We start from the raw sequence: 20,843 nt of genomic DNA, 5'->3' as shown, positions 1-20,843 counted from the left end.
CACAGGAAACATGAGCTGGAACAATTATATTGAAAACATTCCCAGGTCCGCTGCGAAAAAGGTAGGCTCTCTCTACCGTGCTAGAAAACTACTGACACCTGAAAGTATCCTGTATCTCTATAAGGCCACCATTCGCCCATACATGGAATATTGTTGTCACATTTGGTGCGTCTACTACTAGTCTCTCACTCCTAGACAAGGTTAAAAAGTCCCTGAACTGGCATCTAAGCTTCAGCCTCTGCCCCATCGACGAAACGTTGCATCCCTCTGCTTGTTCTACAAGTATTTTAATGGTGAATGCTCTGACGAACTGCAGACACTTGTGCCCCCACGACGCAGACACCCTAGACAGACCCGACAGGCAGCTAAATCCCACCCCCACATAGTAGAGATCCCTAGATGTAAAAGATCTTTCTACTCCAGTAGTTTCTTCACCATAACCGCTAGACTCTGGAATTCCATTCCAGGATCCTGCTTCCCCAACTGTACTGACATGCAGAAGTTCAAGTGCAACGTGAACCGACATCTTGCTGCTACAATCCCTCCATAGTGCCCCTATTAGTTGCTGACCCTTATAGTAGCCCCCTGCACCAAAGTGGCAATGTGCCTTGTTTGGGGTGAAAATGTAATAAAATAATTAAAAAAAAGATTAAGTCTCTGAAATCGTTCCTTGTAATCGAACAAGTATGTTTAACAAACATTCGTTCCTGCGGCAAACAAAACTGAAAATCAATCAAATCCCGACACTTTGTAAGTTTTCCAAGCAAAAATATCTCTCATTTAATACTACTACGTTAAGAACATCCGTTTTCCAAACAAACTAGGATAACTACCACAAAGAAAGCGCTTTAATTTTAGAGGAAGTGAATATATCTGCTGAACGTATTGCTTTTCTTTTGTCGCAATTTTATAATATAACTGATACAATTTTTTTACCGGGAAACGATCTTCTAGTATATATATATATATATATATATATATATATATATATATATATATATATGCATATATATATATTTTAAAACTTATCATATATATATATATTTTATAACTTATTATATATAAGACGAATATTGGCTGAAGAGAGCTTGATAAGGATAGCTTAAACGGGCCTTATTATCGGGCTTGAAACCGACGGTACCAATGATCTGTCTCACCTAACAACTTTCTGTACACAAAATATAAATACGCTCTTACAATTTGGATTTTCCTTTTAATTGAGCACTCTGCTGGAATTCTTTTTCCAAAAAAAAACTAATCATATATATATATATATATATATATATATATATATATATATATATATATATATATATATGCGAATGTTATGCAATATTTTAACGAGAGAGAAATGTTTTACTTGGGCTAAATGGAAATACGTTCTTTCATTGAGTGCAATTGTTTATTCTTTTGCAACAGTATGGTATCACAGTATATGTATATATATATATATATATATATATATATATATGTCTTCTATATATATTTTATAACTTACTATATATACATATATATATATTATATATATATATATATATATATATATATATATATATATATAGTAAGTTATAAAATATATATGGCGATTAAGCTACACTGAAAATTCCGCGTTTCATTCACTCTAGGACTCGTCAGGCTTATGCGCGAATTTTGTGGTTGTCTGTCGTTTTTATATACGCACTTACTATTAAGATTTTATTTAGCCAATCAGCTTTCTAGTATCCACCGCGCCCTTCCTATCAGCCAATGAACATGAATTTATCGGACAGAGGCCTATTTTGCCTCTGGTTGACCTGTTCCTTTGTGTGTGCTCTATTTAGCCTGTATATCTAGTTTCTTGATCTGTTTTAAATCTAGGTTAGTTTTCTTTTATGTTAGTTTATATATATATATATATATATATGTACATATATACATACACACATATATATACATACATATATATATACACACATATATATATATATACGTACATCTATGTGTGATAATTATGTATATTTATGTTTATTTAATTTATTTATTTGTTTATTTCTTATTGTTTTTGTTAGTTTTAAAACTATTTTGTATCGCTATTCTAGAGTAAATTTTATTTTGTTAACACAGTTATTTGCTATTTCTCTTCTACAGTTTAATAGATGTTGGGGTTCTTTAAAGTACAGGATAGCAAATTTTTCATGAAGGCATAATCTACATGGGTCGTCTAGGTCATAACACGTGGTAGCTTGTCTTATTATTATCCATTCGACTACCGGCAAATGCCCGCTTTTCTTTGAGTTCCCAGTACTTATTTGCTAGCGTTGTTTTCTTACGCTGTTTTCTTTTGTTGAATGAAGTAGTTATATATATATATATATATATATATATATATATATATACATATATATATATATATATATATATATATTAGGTTGGTGCAATAATAATGCTTTTTTTTATAAAAGTTAAACATCAAAAAAGGACATTATTTTTTCACCAAATTTATATATATATATATATATATATATATATATATATAAATATATATATATATATATATATTACACATCTTTCGGTTACCGTATCTTATCAACGACCCAGTAAATTAATCAGACTTTAACATTTTCCTTTTAAAGTATATTGAAGTTAGTGAGTCGTTGATAAGATTCTGTAAACGGAACATGTGTAACTAAGAAGATAAACTGGTAATAATATATATATATATATATATATATATATATATATATATATATATATGCTCTGCAGTAGTATTCAGCACTTTTTCCAGGTTTTTATTAATTACCATTTTTGCTATATATATATATATATATATATATATATATATATATATGTATATATATATATATATATATATATATGAGAATGTGTGCGAGGGCATTTTTTAACCTTTATACTCAATATTTTGTATCTACATACTTAAAATTTGGTATATCATTTATTCATCCGGACAAAAGACTGCATAGAGAACAAAGTTGAAAAATTGGTACGTGATTGTTATAGAATTTTTTCCAGTTTGTCTACTGTTTCACGAATGCGCATGCGTGAATCGTTCATATGACAGATTACAGATTAATGACACATGACAGATAACTTATGTTCAGCATAAGTAAGTTTTAAAAACTACTTAAAGTTCGTTTCAAGCAGGCCTAATGGCTATCGGACTTGACTCACTGGTTTAAGGATTTGGTTTCTATGTCAGCTGAAATATCTGTTTTTACTCCCAAGAAGTGAACTGTTTAGAAAAAAAAGAAACATAATACTCGCATGCAAATGTCACAGCTTTCTTTTCCTTTTTTTAAAAAAAAGAATTTATCGTTACGTTTAAAACTACGATGTTTCTATTTATAATAAATAAGAACACTAGTACCGTATGGATTAGACCACTATAACGCTATATTTTAGCCGGTCTGAGAAATTATGTTCAAGTAGATGTGCTGTAGTATAGCCTCCTTCCATCTGGGTGACTGGACCATTTAGTATCAGGTGGTCTGTATCGTGTGGGACTTCCTTGCATGTTGGGCAGATTATTTGTCTCAATCTGTGCCTTATAATACTTTGATAATTACCACGCAACCAAAACCGGAATGCAAATAAATAAAAAAAATCTACATTAAGTAAAATATAATATTCATGCGTAGTTATGACCGAATAACGCCGGGCGCCCTACTAGTATATATATATATATATATATATATATATATATATATATATATATATATATATATATATATATATGATTACTTAATTTAATCACATAAATTAATATACGAAAGTATAATTTAGTCGTAAACTTTAAGTATTTACTTCAACAGTGCTCAATACATAGGTAGAGCTAAGTAGTAAGTTATTAAAATATATATGGCAATTAAGCTACACAGAATATTCCGCATTTCATCCGCGCTATGATTAATCAGGCTTATACGAGGAGATATGGTTGTCAGGCGTTTTTATATACGCACATTCTATTGAGTTTTTAGCTAGCCATTAGGTATTCTGTGTAGATTAGTTGTCATATATATTTTATAACTTACTCCCTCTCTCTCTCTCTCTCTCTCTCTCTCTCTCTCTCTCTCTCTCTCTGTATATATATATATATATATATATATGAGAGAGAGAGAGGGAGATAGAGAGAAGGGGGTGTGAACAATCTACCCGTGGGATACATGAGGGTTGTTATTTGAAATTTCTTATACTATAATTATTTAATAGACCAAGAATCAAATGCGGTCCGTGTCGTAGTTAACCTCTTAAGTTCGTACCTGAACTACGCCGCCATCTTTGTTCAACACAATGTCTCAAAACTTAACATTCCCAAATCTTGAAATGATACACCAGAAAAAATCCACAAGTTATATTAAACGAGACGTTGCATGAATAAAAACCGATATGGGAATGCTACTCCGAGTAATCCACATAACAAAATATGTAAATCATTATCTAAAAAAAACCGAAGTATTTCTTCCTAATGCTTCGAGTAGTGTGCTTTCGTATTTTTCATGTTTCTTTTCCTTTTTTTTTTTTTTAATTCTGTGTAGCTTCCGTGCGGCATAATTGTTGTTTTATGAGAAAACAATTTCCTTACGGTTAGGATTATTTATCGATATACATTTTTCTACGACTGTTTTTTTAATTTAAATAATTTTGTAATTTTAACCATGAACAGTTTACAACGACCATTGTATTATTTAAAATATCTTTACACCCTTTATAGTCCATAGAATGCAAAATAAATAACCCTCAGCAATAAGGAATCTCGAGTGCCATTCATTTTATCATTACCTATAATATCTTATAATATATATATATATATATATATATATATATATATATATATATATATATATATATACTAGCATGGGTGCCCGGCGTTGCCCGGGTGTTTAGAGGTGTATGCTGAGCAAAAAAAAAAGGGGGTAATTTTTTAAAACTTTGACCCCTATTATGACCCCTGAAAATTTATTGTTTTGGCCTCAAATCAAGTTATTACGTTAGATCCATGTCCACGGAACCTATATCTAAAATTTCAAGGGTGTAGACCCAAAATTGTCGGAGGAGTTTGGTAGAGTTCTTAAAGGTCAAATCGTTGAAATTTGACCCCTTAACAGCCAAATTTCTGGCTGACACCCGTCACATCGATTTTCCCAAATCTCAGTACCCGGTATTTCAAATTTCGAGTCTATAGACTAAAAATTGACAGAGTTATTGCGTAGGGAAATGTACACAGACAGACAGACACAGAGACACACAGACAGACAGACAGACACGTTCACTTTTATAGATATATAGATTATAAGAAAATATATTTCTGTAGAAATACATTTTCTTATAATATATACTAATCATTATTTTTGAAGCTCAATATTATTACTGAGCAATACAGTGAATGAATGATAAAGACTATATTCCAAAGTTAATGATATTAACTGTCTTATTATTTATTACTTTAATTATGTTGACATTTACTATTCGTGAGAGTATGTTTCGTAGCGCAAAATCAATCACTTCATTATTATATCAATCAGTGAATTAATTATGCACTTAACTTATCAAAAGAAATAGCAAAATCAATCCATCAGAAGGAAATAAAGTGCGATATGATATGATTAAAATCCGAAAATTGAAAGAGAAACTGGAAATAACCTTATAATATGTTTCCATTACGCCATATATATATATATATATATATATATATATATATATATATATATATATATATATATATATATTATGTGAGTAAATTATGTATATATATATATATATATAACTACATAATTTACTCACATAAAATTAATATACGAAAGTATAGATTTATGCGAAAACTTGAAGTATTTACTTCAAAAGTGCTCAATACGTAGGTAGAGCTAGCTAGTAAGTTATAAAATGTATATGCCGATTAAACTACACTGAATATTCCGCGTTTCATCCACTCTAGGATTCTTCAGGCTGAAGAATCCTAGAGTGGATGGCACGCGGAATATTCAGTGTAGCTGAATCGCCATATACATTTTATAACTTACTATATATATATATATATATATATATATATATATATATATATATATATATATATATATACTATAAAGCTGAATGTGTGCGTGTCTGGTCACGAGTAAACTTCTATATGGTTGACTATTTAAAAAAAAAACTGATTACATATAATGATAGAAGATTTATCGAGACACAGGAATCGATATGTTTGATCTGGCAGAACGGTGGTTCATTAAAATTGTGGGGTAGACGTTCGCGCCTGGTCCACAAAGTATCGAAATAAAAAATTTAAAAGTAAAAAAAAACCGTTTACAGGTGTTTTTGATATAGATGTACATAAGAATACTTTGAAAAGTATGTTTTAACTAAAATAGGGATGGTATAATAAAATTGTGGGGTCTGCGTTCGCGACTGGCCTCCATAGAATCGAAATAAGCACAAACTTTAATAAAGACTTTTCATATCTATCTGCGTAAGTATACTTTGATAATTATGTTTCAGTTTGAAGAAATATGGTATAATAAAATTATGGGGTGTTCGTTCGCACCTGACCTCCATAGAATGGAAATATGTCACAAAGTATAACAAGGTTTTTTAATATAGATCCAGAGAATATTGTGATAAGTGTTTCAGTGTGAACAGGTATGGTATAATAAATTATGGGGTTTATCTATTTTATTCTTACTTTCATATTATTTTACTTTGGTTTTGATACCCCCCAAATTCGAAGCTATCTCATTACAACCCTTCCTTTTCATAACCTATTATACTTTCATAAATCAGAGTCCATTTTCTGTAGACTGTTTTTGAACCCAGTCAACGACGGATACTTTTGCTAGTATGTATATATATATATATGCATATATATACATATATATATACATACATTTATATATGCATATATATGCATATATATATATACACACATGCATATATATACATATATATACATATATATATATAAGTGTGTGTGTGTGTGTATATATATATATATATATATATAATTATTTTTTTACTATAATACATTCTTAAAATCTTATTGATATATATCCACCACCATTAGTTAATTGATTTTAAATATTTTTGACCTTTTATTATATATATATATGAGTGTGTGTATGTGTGTGTGTGTGCGTATCCCTATGTGTGCGTGTATGTGTGTATCCATGTGTGTGTGTCGTAAGTTCCAATCAAGTCACCCATCAACTATACACATTTTCTACTATGGACAATCGGGTATACGCGACATTTGTCGGCGGAGAAAAAACGGTGAAGGAAAATGTCGGCCTCGAAAATGACGACTTTCAGAAAATTGTACCCTACTAATTCGGTATCACATTATTTAAAAAATTAATTCTGTTTGATTTCTGAATGACTATCCAAGAATAAAAAAAATTAAATGCGGAAAAAAAGATTTCTTTGATGTAGAAAATAGGGTTTAGGTTCGAATTAGGTGTTCGAAATAAGCGGTGTCGGTTATAGTTATATGGTCATAGGGTTACAGTAAGAGGACATGGTTATATTTTGGGTTCAGGTAAAGTTTCGGGTTCCGGGCGATAATTAGAGTTAGAGTTAAATTATAGGTAAGAATTTAGGGTAAGGATTAGGGTTAATGTCTTAGGGTTAGAGTAAGTTTTCGGGTTACGGTTTGGGTTAAATGTTTGCGCTTTGGGTTAGAATTAAATGTTAGCGTAAGGGTTAGGATTAAATGTTCGGGTTTAAGGTTAGAGTTTACTGTTGCAGTTAAGAGTAGCGTTTTCAAGTTCGTGTTAGGGTTTAGGGTTAGGGTTAGTGTTAGGGTTAGGGTTTAGGGTTATGGTTAGGGTAAGGGTTAGGGTTTAGGTTTGATTAAGGTAAGAATTGAAGATTATGAATTGGTTTAAAGATGAGGATAAGTGTTAGGATTTCCAAAGAAGTTTTTTAATCCACAAAACAAGGAACTTTTAGTTTTTGACTGATTAAAAACACGATACCAAACAAGGTCATTTGACAAAAAACTAATGAAGAAAGTCGTTTTTCGTATTAGAATATAGAGAGGAATGTTATTGGGATTTTTTTCACACATCGTCAATGGTTTGGTTTCTATTGGTTGTGTTCCTGTTGTATGATTCGACGTGGCTCAGGTCAGACTGCATGCACGTCCTCTGCGGGGTCCACGTATAGGATCGGTTTTCACGGCATTGACAGAAAACAAGTCTCTTTAATTCGAGGCGAAACGAAGATCCGACGAAACTGTAGAGAAAGAAATTGGTTGCGTAGTTCATGTAGAAGACAGTCCGGGTGATATTGAGTATACCCTTGATAATTTCAATTCTGTTAATATTTTCCATGTTGCCCGAGGTGTCGCGTTGGAGGTGCAAGGAGTAGACGAACTGTCGACACCATGTCACGAAGAAGGGCACCTTAAGAGCTATAAAGCAGAAGGAGATCATTAACAAAAGTAGGGTAAAATCCGTACGGCCGCCGGCCTCTCTCGCCCGCACCTGGTTCGTCCTCTGGCGTCGTTTTAACTTCACCAACGCCCGGATGATCAATACGTTTAGAAGGAGGATGACAACAAAAGGCACAAGCGTTATAGAAACCGCATAGACGCTGTCAAGCACGAAAGAAATGTAATGGTAGTCAGGGTTACCTGTACACTTGGTCAACTCTCCATCCAGCATATAAACGCCGCTTAGAGCCGGTTTAAATGAATTAAGCACCAGAGAAATCAACGTGAGTACCACGATACCCCGTCGAGCCGTCTTTGTAGTACACCATTCTAATCTCTTAAAAGGGTGACAGACGCCGATGTACCGTTCGACGGTGAATATTACCACCAGCCAAGACGAAAGGAAGCGGGATGTGTACGAGAGGTATAATATGACCTGACAGAGTCCGTCGGTGTCCACCACTGGGGTTACGCGAGTATCAGCAAATATCGGCCACACCCGTTTCAACCACTGGGTCATAACGAAAAAAATCAGTGCAAAAATGTCGGCACACGACAGCGACGCTAGATAGACGCCGCCCGCTTGACGCCGGAAATTCTTGGATAGGAAGATCTTGAGCGATATGGAATTGCCCAGGATTCCCATGGCGAAGATCACCGGAGTCGAATAGGCGTGGATCGTTTCGCCTACGTTCAGCATGGCCGTCTTTTCGACCACGCAGTCGCCAATGTGTTGAGTGAAGTCAGACTCATTGCCCAAAATGTTGTAGACGGATTGGCAGGCGAAATAATCTTCGAAGCTTAAATGATGGTTGCCGTCCATTGTTATGGGTGTCCAGCGCTCCTCTCTTCCGACTCGGTGATCCTGGTTCCGAACTCTGCAAAGAAAAAAAAAAGAAAAAGAAAAGAGTAAGAAATCATTTCTAAAAAACTAGTAAAAAAACAGAAGGTAATAATATAAATGTGACCGTTAAATGTTTGTTTGCAGCACAATCCGAAACTAACAAATATATTGCTATAAGTAAATGTGGGGAGTGTCGTCTATATTAAGTTTAATCCATTATTAGGAAAAAATGTAAAGGAGGTCTGGAAAGTCTTTGCCATATAAGCTGCTGATGACGTTTTAGTTAATTACGCATATATATATATATATATATATACTCGTTTTTTTTTATATTCAAAAGTAATGGACTAATGAATTCAACGAGGTTGTTAGATAGTGCTCAATAAAAAGAGCTGATAATACTTGTTTATTGTTATATAAACATGCTCACATCCCGCTGCTACAAATAGCCACTTGTTTCAATCAAACAACAGATATCATCAGGCAGCGACTTGACTATTCAAAAGTTCAATGAATAATCTATTATTCATTGAACTTTTGAATAGTCAAGTCGCTGCCTGATGATATCTGTTGTTTGATTGAAACAAGTGGCTATTTGTAGCAGCGGGATGTGAGCATGTTTATATAACAATAAACAAGTATATATATATATATACATATATACATATATATATATATATATACTTTTTATTTTTTATTACCGTATCTTTCTATTAAGTAGCATTATTGTTTCAGCTACTTTGCCGTTTTTTTGGGCCGTCTGTAGCATCCTCAGACTTTTACAGAAAGTTTTTTGTATAAGTCTGAGGATGCTACAGACAGCCAAAAATCCGCCAAGTAGCTGAAACAATAATGTAACTTAATAGAAAGATACAGTAATAAAAAATAAAACGCATATCTGCTCTTCAACGGTATTGAGCACTTTCTTCAGTTTTTATTAATTACCATTTTCACTAAATATATATATATATATATATATATAGTAGCGTCCAAAACTAAGGGACAACATTTTAAAACCTAATATTTGTTAGAAATAACAACTGTGAAAAGTTGAAATTTTGACAACTGGTAGTCGTTATCATCTATAATAACATACTAAAATTTAAATCATTTGCAAAGGATAGAAAAAGAATTATAACAATTATTTATTTATTTGCAAAATAGGAACGTCCAAAAATAAGGGACAAAAATACGAAAAACAATCTAAACAGCAAAAAACAAAAAAAAACAAATAATAAAAATGCATGGATAATCAATATTTAGTAAATGAGCCCTTGCTCTCAATGACGGCTGCATATCTTCGACTACAAGAACGAATCAGATTTTGACAATCCTCGATATTAATTTTAGACGATTCTCCTTTAAGCTTCCCTGTTAGTGGGATTTCTTTCCATAACTTTCACTCCTTATGTCTTCCAAGGGATTTTCTATTAGATTTAAATCAGGACTTTTCGTTGGCCAATCCATAATTTCGAAATCTTACTCGCTAAGTTAACTCATTACCCCATTTGCCTTGTGACATGGGCATTATCTTGCATAAAGTAGCCCTATAAAAACCTGAATTCTGCATGATTGGCACAACATGATGTTGAGCAATGTTTTTATAGGTTTGCGCGTTTACACGAGTTTGTAACCGGACAAGAGGCGTTATACCTTGGCTAGAAAACATTCCAAATACCATGACTCTTCCGCACCCAAACCTGACACGAAGCGTTCAACGAGACATGTCACCTGTAGGATTTTTTCAAGTTTGGCGAACAAAAGGAGGGGGCAAAATATTACAAATACAATTTGTTTTTGTGGGGAACGGGAATTGCATTTGAAACCTTAATTAACGATATATTTTATTAACTTTTATGAGACCACTCTGTACTTTCACCTAACAATTTCATAAACAAAGCGAAATATGAAAAATGGTGGGGGGATTACATTAGAAACATAAAATGACGAAAAATTCCATTTAATTTTTTTGGAATTAAATTTTGGTATGAAACTACGCCGGTACGTCGCGTAACCAAGTAAGCCCTTCTCCAGTGCGTTGGTGGAATCGTCTTTGCTGCAATGTCCACAAGGTTGGATCTCCTGTGACCGTCTAGAGATTTCGTCTTCGGAGATACCGGGTGCTTGTTGACGGAAGCAGTTTCACAAGTAAAAAAAAATAATAATGAAAACATCAGCACATCAAAGAATTTTGAATAACAAAGACTCCGGGGATTGGGTTATATAGAATGTTTTAAAAGAAAACCATAAAAGCAATATATACAAACATATGTACAGTTTGGAGTATGAATTTGTAAACAAGCATTTAAACTTCTAAGTGGGGCTTCCACTTGCTTGAATTCACAAGTCTATTAACTTAACCCTTTTTAGTTATCGGGCAAATGGCGAGGGGGGAGAGAGAGAGGGAGGTGAGGTGGCTTGACTCTCGGACTCGCTCTGTTTTGCTCCGACTTCTGTTCTGTTTTGCTCTGACTTTCTTGGTCTTTATATAGTAGAGCACTAGGCGGGGCGACAATTACCAATTCCTTCCCGACCAATCAGAATGCTCAATAACCAAATCGTCTGATTCTCTCTCATTGGATAATTTGACTGATGACGAAAAACTGGCCACCTCCCACAATCCAAGAATAATTCTAACTCCTCCCCGATCAACCAAAAACGCCCGATGGAAAATAACCAGTTTTCTCTCATTGGATAATTTCAAAACTGCGTAATACGCGATAACCGCGTAAGTAAGAAAACTGCGTCAAAGGAAAAAAATGCTTCGTGAATTCTGCTCTTAGATGTGACACTTGTCATTATCAAAGGAAATAAACAAATTATTAGTCTGTTAACATCTCGACAAAATATGTTATTTAAAATTGTCGGGTGGCAAAAAAAATCTCTTGATCTAAATTTCAAAACTGCGATTCGGCCTGAGAATGAAAACACTAGGAAGGTCATTTTGGGTTCAAATGGTTTTATCAGAGTCACACCAAATCATTTAATATTTGATTCGAAAAAACATTCTTTGAAGCCGACAAATGCGTGTGTGAAATTTTAACCGCAAAGAAATTATTTATCTTTGTTTTGACTTGTCACAAATATATTTTGTGACGCCAACAAATATGTGTGTGTGTGTGTGTGTGTGTGTGTGTGTGTGTAGTTTTTAGTTCAAAGCAAAAAGCATAATCTACCTTTTTGTTGTTTCTAGCTGACACATGAATTGGGTCATTGAATTTGTCACCATCGTTGTACCGAAATCGACCTCGGGTTCAATTAATATTTTGGATTCATTTCTCTTATCCTCAGTTTTATCAAAGGAAAAAATATTTCCCTTTTTTACTGGATATGACTGTATCGGAATTTGTCACCATCGCTCGACTTGAAAACAAAACGTATGTTTTTTGAAATTATCATTCTGTCCATTTTGACTAGATCATTATTATTGTTTCGCTTTAAAGAAAATAGAGAAAAAAATACTTTGGCAGAAGTGAAGCTAGCAAGGTTCTATGGTAGTGCCCGGCACAAGATATTAACATTTATCTTTTAGTTAACCGGTGTTGCCCGGAATAAAATCTAAACATCTATCTTTCGATTACCCGATATTGCCCGGGATAAAATACTAACGTTAAATAAAAGCGTCACATCGACCGTAATGGTCTGATGCTGCCTTTCTTTGGTGTTACATTCGCCCCCACATGATGAGGACGACGCCCAATGTCCTCAACTAACAAAGAAATTCTCCCAACTAATACTACTGCATCTTAACTAAAAGTTAATGGTCACTGACGATTTCACGCTGCCTCTCTTTGGTGTTACATTGGTAGGTCTTCATTTTTTTTTAGGGATTCTGCTTATTTAGCGATTTTTTTGTTTTTTTTTTTGCTATCGCACAAAGCAAAAGTTGTAATGAATTATTTTTAATTATTTATTATATTTTTTTTTGGGGGGGGGGTCATTCCAGTGCTTAATACCCGGAGAATAGTTTCTGCTCTTTGTATTCCTACTGCGAAATATCTGGTGGAGAGAGTATCACGTACTTCTTCTTTTTGGGGCGATTACATTTTCATGTTTTTACCCGTTATTTTATTTTTGGAACTGTTGTGGGGGTATCCACATTGCCCACGATGAAAATGATTAGTATTGCAGGTGTGTTCCAAATAGAACTCAACCCAGGCAACGCCGGGTACCCATGCTAGTATATATATATATATATATATATATATATATATATATATATATATATATATATATGCTAGCAAAATTACCCTTCATTGACTGGGTTCAAAAACAACCACCAGAAAATGAACTCCGATTTATGAAAGTAAGATAGGTTATGAAAACGAAGGGTTGTAAAGAGATAGCTTCGAATTTGGAGGTATCAAAACCAAAGCAAAAATGCAAGTAAAAATATAATAGATACAAGCCATAATGTATTATACCATACCTGTTCACACCGAAACACTTATCACAATATTTTGTGGATCTATATTAAAAAACCTTGTTAAACTTTGTGACATATTTCCATTCTATGGAGGTCAGGTGCGAACGAACACCCCATAATTTTATTATACCATTTTTCTGCAAACTGAAACATAAATTATTATGAAAAGTCGTTATTAAAGTTTGTGCCTATTTCGATTCTATGGAGGCCAGGCGCGAACGCAGACCCCACAATTTTATTATATTATCCCTATTAAAGTTTAAACATACTTATCAAAGTATTCTTATGTACATTTATATCAAAAACACTTGTAAATGTTTTTTTAATTGAATTTTTTTTTATTTCCCTACTTTTTGAACAGGGAGCGATTGCAGATCCCACAATTTTAATGAATCATCATTATGCCAGATCAAGCACACCCATTCCTGTTACTGGATGCATCTTCTATCATTATATGTGATCTGTTTTTTTAAAATAGTCAACCATATAGGAGCCTATTCGTAACCACACACACACACACACACACACACACACACACACACAGATACGTTCAGCTTTATATTATAGATATATGTGTGTACATATATATATATATATATAAATATATATATATGTGGGTGTGTAACCACACACACACACACAGACGTTCCGAAAAAAGAGAGGGTTGCATAGCATTAGTAAATTTGCAACGATTTTTTTCTGTTTTTAAAATAGAACTTGTTCATACATTTCATTCCAAAATATATTTTCAAGTATTCGTGTTTTGTTTTCTTAATTTCATTCATCTAGAAGAAATCTGGAAATAAAGAGTAAACGCTAATGAACACATAACTTGGTTATATATATATATATATATATATATATATATATATATATATAAATAAATATATATATATATATATATATATATATATATATATATATACGAGCAAACAGTTAATAAAACATGTTAAAACACTTTGAAAACGAGTTAAAACATATTTAATCTGAAAAGGAAACACTTGATAAGTGGATCGTCCTTTATCCGCGGAGTTTCGAAGAAATACTTTCCTTCTCATCAGAGGGTAGGAATTAGCAAATTGTGGGATCGGATTTTGCATAGAAAAGTATTTGATGAAACTACAAGTAAGTCAAAGATCTTACTTGATAACAAAAAGTGAAGCAGGAGGAATATGGCGAAGAAAAAGGTGATTACACGTGAATGGATATTCTGGTGAAAGCTAAATTATCCAATGACGGTAAAATCTAAAAATATAACTCCGAGAAAGTTAAATTAGTTTCCATTCGCATAAGTAAAATCCAAGGAAATCACGTAATTGGAAGATGGTCCAAAATAATCCAAAAAGCCGAAATCCATGGAATAATTTACAAATATGTACAAAGAAAAGAAAAGGGGAAAACTCCAATAATATTAATAAAAGAAAAATAGAATATTCTTTTCACACGACTGCCGAGACATAATTATTCATCTTTATTTCCAGACTTCCTCTTGATCAATACAATTATAAAAACAAAACACCAGTCCAAATAGTTGAAAATATATCTTTGATCTAATGAAATGTATCACTTAGTTCTATTTCAGAAACGGAAAAAAATCTATGCTTTTTTTGGAATTTCCAATGAAATGGAGCAGTGTATTACATATCATTATATTAATAAGATAATTACAAATTCATAAAGGTAGTGGTTTATAGGCAGAAATAAGAAGCTTACATTATTAACACGGGAGCCCCTCAGAGATCCATCCCGCCCCCAACTTATTTCCTGATCTACATAAATGATCTTCCAAATCACAGCCTTAGATTAATCGTAGACATTTATTATGATGACACTACTATCAAATGCCGTAGTGGTACAATTGGAAAGCGATGACTGATTACTTTACTGCATCTAAAATCAAGCTCTAACTTTACATCATGAACATTCTGATCCTCGTTGAGCATCGATTGAAATGAATGGCTTTCGTCTTAAGGAGGCTTCATGTTTTGACACGCTTCTGGGCCTGACTTTTACTCCTGATCTAAAATGGAGCACGTATATCAAAATCCCTTGCAAAGATCGCTTGAAAATTTGTGGGATTCTTCTACTGCTCAATTAGATATCTTACTGCAGATACAATTCTCTATCTATATAAAAGCCGAGTACGTCTAAGCATGGGGTGTTGTGCCACATCTGGGTAGGAGCTGCTAGAACGGTCTTATCCTACCTTGACAGAATTAAAAACAGACTTCGTATCCTGGTGGAGGGCGCTCTTTTCTCTTGCCTGCAACCCCTTTCCCACAGAAGATACGTTGCAAGTTTGTCTCCGCTTTATCTTAATTTTAATGGAAAGTACTCGTCTGAGCTCCAATCTATGGTCCCACTTGCCAGACTTTCACGAAAAACACTCGTCTATCCAACTACACTGTAAATAATTTCCCCCACTCTTTATCTGTGTACGGCACAATCACGTTGACACAGGTTCTCGCCAGATCACTGAAGTTAAGCTACATTGAGCCTGGCCAGTATAAGATGGGTGACCATTTGGAAGGCTAGGCGCTGTATGTACCTTCTGTAAAAAGAACTCGCTACAAAGACATCTACAAAAAGTTGTAGATGGCCTATGCCCCTTCAGCGACTGAAGGGCTATGTATGGACTCTTTATCTGTGTCTAAACCTAATAATAGATTTCATGAACAAAGTTTTTTTCTTAGAACTGAACACTTGAGAATTCGTTTCCGTTGGCCTTTTTTTTACAGCTAACTACAATTTGATCATCTTCAAGTCAATATAAACAAATGTTTATTACACCCTTTTACTACATCTTCACTGCTAACGATTACTACGATATTATCCCATTGACTACTGTAGACTTATTAATCCTTAAACTCGTATAGTCTCCGAGCCTTGATAAGTGGTCATTCATTTCGAAAAAGATATATATATATATATATATATATATATATATATATATATATATATATATATATATATATATATATATTACTGGCGTTTTGTTTTCTTAATTTTATTCATTGAGAGGAAGTCTAAAAAAAAAGACGAAACATTGATGACCACATAATTTAGTTCATTGCTGTTTTTATTTCTCTATTTTCTCGGAATACTATTTCCATGGTTCTCATAATATATATATATATATATATATATATATATATATATATATATATATATATACATATATATATATATACATATATAGATACGCGCACTCACACGCACACACACACAAACACGCCCCCATATATATATATACATATATATATATATACATATATATATATGTATATATATATATATATATATATATATATATATATATATAGATACGCGCACTCACACGCACACACACACAAACACCCCCCATATATATATATATATATATATATATATATATATATATATATATGTATATTACTGGCGTTTTGTTTTCTTAACTTTATTCATTGAGAGGAAGTCTAAAAAAAAAGACGAAACATTGATGACCACATAATTTAGTTCATTGCTGTTTTTATTTCTCTATTTTCTCGGAATACTATTTCCATGGTTCTCATAACATATATATATATATGTATATATATATATATATATATATATATATATATATATATACATATATATATATATACATATATCTATTTACGCGCACTCACACGCACACACACACAAACACCCCCCATATATATATATATATATATATATATATATATATATATATATATACATATATATATATATATATATATATATATATATATATATATATACATATATAGATACGCGCACTCACACGCACACACACACGAACACCCCCCATATATATATATATATATATATATGTATATTACTGGCGTTTTGTTTTCTTAACTTTATTCATTGAGAGGAAGTCTAAAAAAAAAAGACGAAACATTGATGACCACATAATTTAGTTCATTGCTGTTTTTATTTCTCTATTTTCTCGGAATACTATTTCCATGGTTCTCATAACATATATATATATATATATATATATATATATATATATATACATATATATATATATACATATATCTATTTACGCGCACTCACACGCACACACACACAACCCCCCCCATATATATATATATATATATATATATATATATATATATATATATATATTATATATATAGTATGCCTTCGGTTGAACCAGAACACAATATTAGGCCTCAGGATTGATAGCGCATTTTCCACAGTGAGAAACCGATGAAAGCAGATCGAAAGTACGAAAAAAAAATATTCAACGAGTTCAAAAGTGATAAAAACCGAAAAGTCTTCGCCTGGAGGTGAAATGATGAAAAAAGAATAATGTACTCGGTAACCTGTGAAGTAATAGTACAAGGTGTCCTTATTTTAACATCGCTATTTCCCATTGCTCTTTATAAAATTGCCGTCTCTTTCCTTATGTCTGTTGACATATAAATATGTGCAATACATTTTTTCAACTCCGCTTTCGATCTATCTCTCACAACACACTCAATTCCTACTTCTATACAAATGTGATATTTCAGATCTGTAGATAAAAAATTTGTTGCATATATAGGTTGAGAATTGTTCTCTCTCGTTCTCTCTCTCACACACACACATTCTCACTTTCATAGATATAATAGAAAAATTATGCTAGATATATTTCCATATGTCTGAATAATCTATATACAAATTTTCAAATCTGTAGATAAAAAATCTGTTGAGTATATAGGTTGAGAATTGTTCTCTCTCTCTCTCTCTCTCACACACACACACACATTTTCACTTTTATAGATATAATAGATAGATTATGCTAGATATATTTCTATATGTCTGAATACCCTATATACAAATTTACAAATCTGTAGATAAAAAAATTTGTTGAATATATAGGTTGAGAATTGTTCTCTCTGTCTCTCTCTCTCTCACACGCACATTCTCACTTTTATAGATATAATAGATAGATTATGCTAGATATATTTCTATATGTCTGAATACGCTACATACATGTGTGTGTTTGTGTGTGTGTGTGTGTATTTTTAGCAGCAAGTCATTATTTAAGCACGTCTAATTGAACACGACAGTTATTCTTTTATTCCGATTTTCGTGGATATCTTTTCCATTCGCCGAGCGGTCTTTTTTAAGTTTTTTTTCTGCCGGTCTTGTGCATTAAATGGCGGCCAAAATCATTGTTCATCCATATTCTACTCAAACGCTTTTCATCAGCAAATATAATTCAATTGTCTTACTTTAGCAAATATAATTTTAAAATATTTACTTTAGTAAATATAATTAAAATTTTTAACTTAAGCAACTATAATTAAAACTTTTTACTTTAGGAAATATAATTGAACTTTTTATTACTTTAGCAAATATAATTACATTTTTTTTTACTTAAGCAAATATTATTAAATTTGTTTACTTAAGCAAATAAACTAATTTTGTTACTTTACCAAATATAATTATACTTTTTTACTTTGAGAAATATAATAGAATTTTTATACTCAACCAAATATAATTAATTATTTTTACTTTAGCAAATATAATTAAAATCTTTTACTTTCGTAAATATAATTTAAATTTTTTCTTTCGCAAATATAATTACATTTTTTAAGCAAATTTAATTAAAATTAACCAAATATAATTTAATTTTTTATTATCATCAGCATATTATCAACCTGCACCCACCTTTATAACCGATTAAAAAAAACCAAAAAAAACAAGCAAACAAATCCATAAAATAACCAAACCTCGAAGAGAACGAAAAAGAAAAAAAATAGCAACAAAAATCGCTTCTGATGATAAACGGATGCACTGGATAGAAATCGCTTGAGTAGAATATTTGGAAACGTTGGGCGCCATTATATACAAATTCCCGCTTAAATAAAATAAGACCGCTATCCAGAAAAGTCGGAAAAAGTAATTATTCTGCTTGAACACACATATATATATATATATATATATATATATATATATATATATATATATATATATATATATAAGCCTGACGAATCCTATAGTGGATGAAAGGCAGAATATTCAGTGTAGCTTAATCGCCATATATATTTTATAAATTACTATATATATATATATATATATATATATATATATATATATATATATATACTCATCCACATACAGTACTGTTTCGTTGTATCACAATTCATCAGTGCAGCTACCCATACACCTTTTCCCAGCCATGGATCGAACCTACAACCATCGCGTTGACAGTCGGCAGCTCTAAGTGGAAATATATTTTCTTATAATATATACCAATCCTCATTTAAGAAGTTCAACGTAATTTCAGAGCATGAGTAAAATCCGAAAACTGGCAAAGATGTAAATGCATTATAATATGTTTGAATTTTAGAAATAAAGTCGCTGAACCCAATTATTCGTAATTTAAATAGTAAAATTAAATTATTTCATTTAAATTGTGTAATTTTAATCGAATATGTTATTCAAATTGTTTCAATTAATCAGCTTTAGTTTCCCCCTTTTTTATTCATTTTATCTCAGTAAGTTTTAAGAGTTCAAGGAGCTTCCTCCTGTAGCTAACACGTGATTCTGTTATGATTTAAATTTATATCCGAGGGCTCTTTTAAGAATAGATACTGTCCCCTTTATGGCTGCGATTAGTATTTCGTTACAGCTTAGTCTTCCAGGGATTGCTTCTAAGTATTTATGAAGATTCTTTTTTTTATTAAGCCAGTTGCTCCTATCACAACCGGTATAATGTTTATTTCTTTCAGAGACCATGTTGGTTTTAGATAATTATTTAGGTCCTGATATTTTGTTATCTTTTCCCGTTCAGCTCTATTAAGGCCAAAATCATTTGGGACTGTGACATAGCTAATGAGTGCAGTTCTGTCGGCCTTATTCCATATAACAATATCTGGTTTGATTCCTTTGTCTTTAATGTATCTGTCTACCTGCATGTCTTTGTCATAGAACATGGTCACTTTTCCGTTTTCTGTTATCGGTGGTGGTTTGTGTTCCCAGATATTCGTCGATCTGTCAAGTTGCATCTCTCCACAGATCTTCCAATCGCGGTATTTACATACTTTATTGTGACGGGCAGTGTAAAGACCATCTGCCAATAAGATTGAGCACGCAGACATTAGATGGCTTGGGCTTTAACTCACTGAGTGGCAAAACCTACACTGCTCATTTGT

At 32.2% G+C, this 20,843-nt stretch overlaps 1 protein-coding gene across 1 annotated transcript in view; it reads right to left on the bottom strand.

The window, feature by feature from the left end:
* Positions 1-6,978: 6,978 nt before the first annotated feature.
* LOC145243549 (type-1 angiotensin II receptor A-like) overlaps positions 6,979-20,843 on the bottom strand; it is a 1,077,320-nt gene continuing 1,063,455 nt past the window's right edge. The window contains exon 5 of the mRNA XM_080106527.1: positions 6,979-9,294. Coding sequence (XP_079962653.1) covers positions 8,043-9,239 — 1,197 coding nt within the window. The 5' untranslated portion in view covers positions 9,240-9,294 and the 3' untranslated portion in view covers positions 6,979-8,042. The remainder of the gene's footprint in view (positions 9,295-20,843) is intronic.

Source organism: Euprymna scolopes, chromosome 22 (genome assembly GCF_053919585.1).
Source record: "Euprymna scolopes isolate OS-2025 chromosome 22, ASM5391958v1, whole genome shotgun sequence".
Classification (NCBI taxonomy): domain Eukaryota; kingdom Metazoa; phylum Mollusca; class Cephalopoda; order Sepiida; family Sepiolidae; genus Euprymna; species Euprymna scolopes.
The sequence above is the reverse complement of the archived record's forward strand: the minus strand, read 5'-3'. Positions and strand labels throughout refer to the sequence as shown.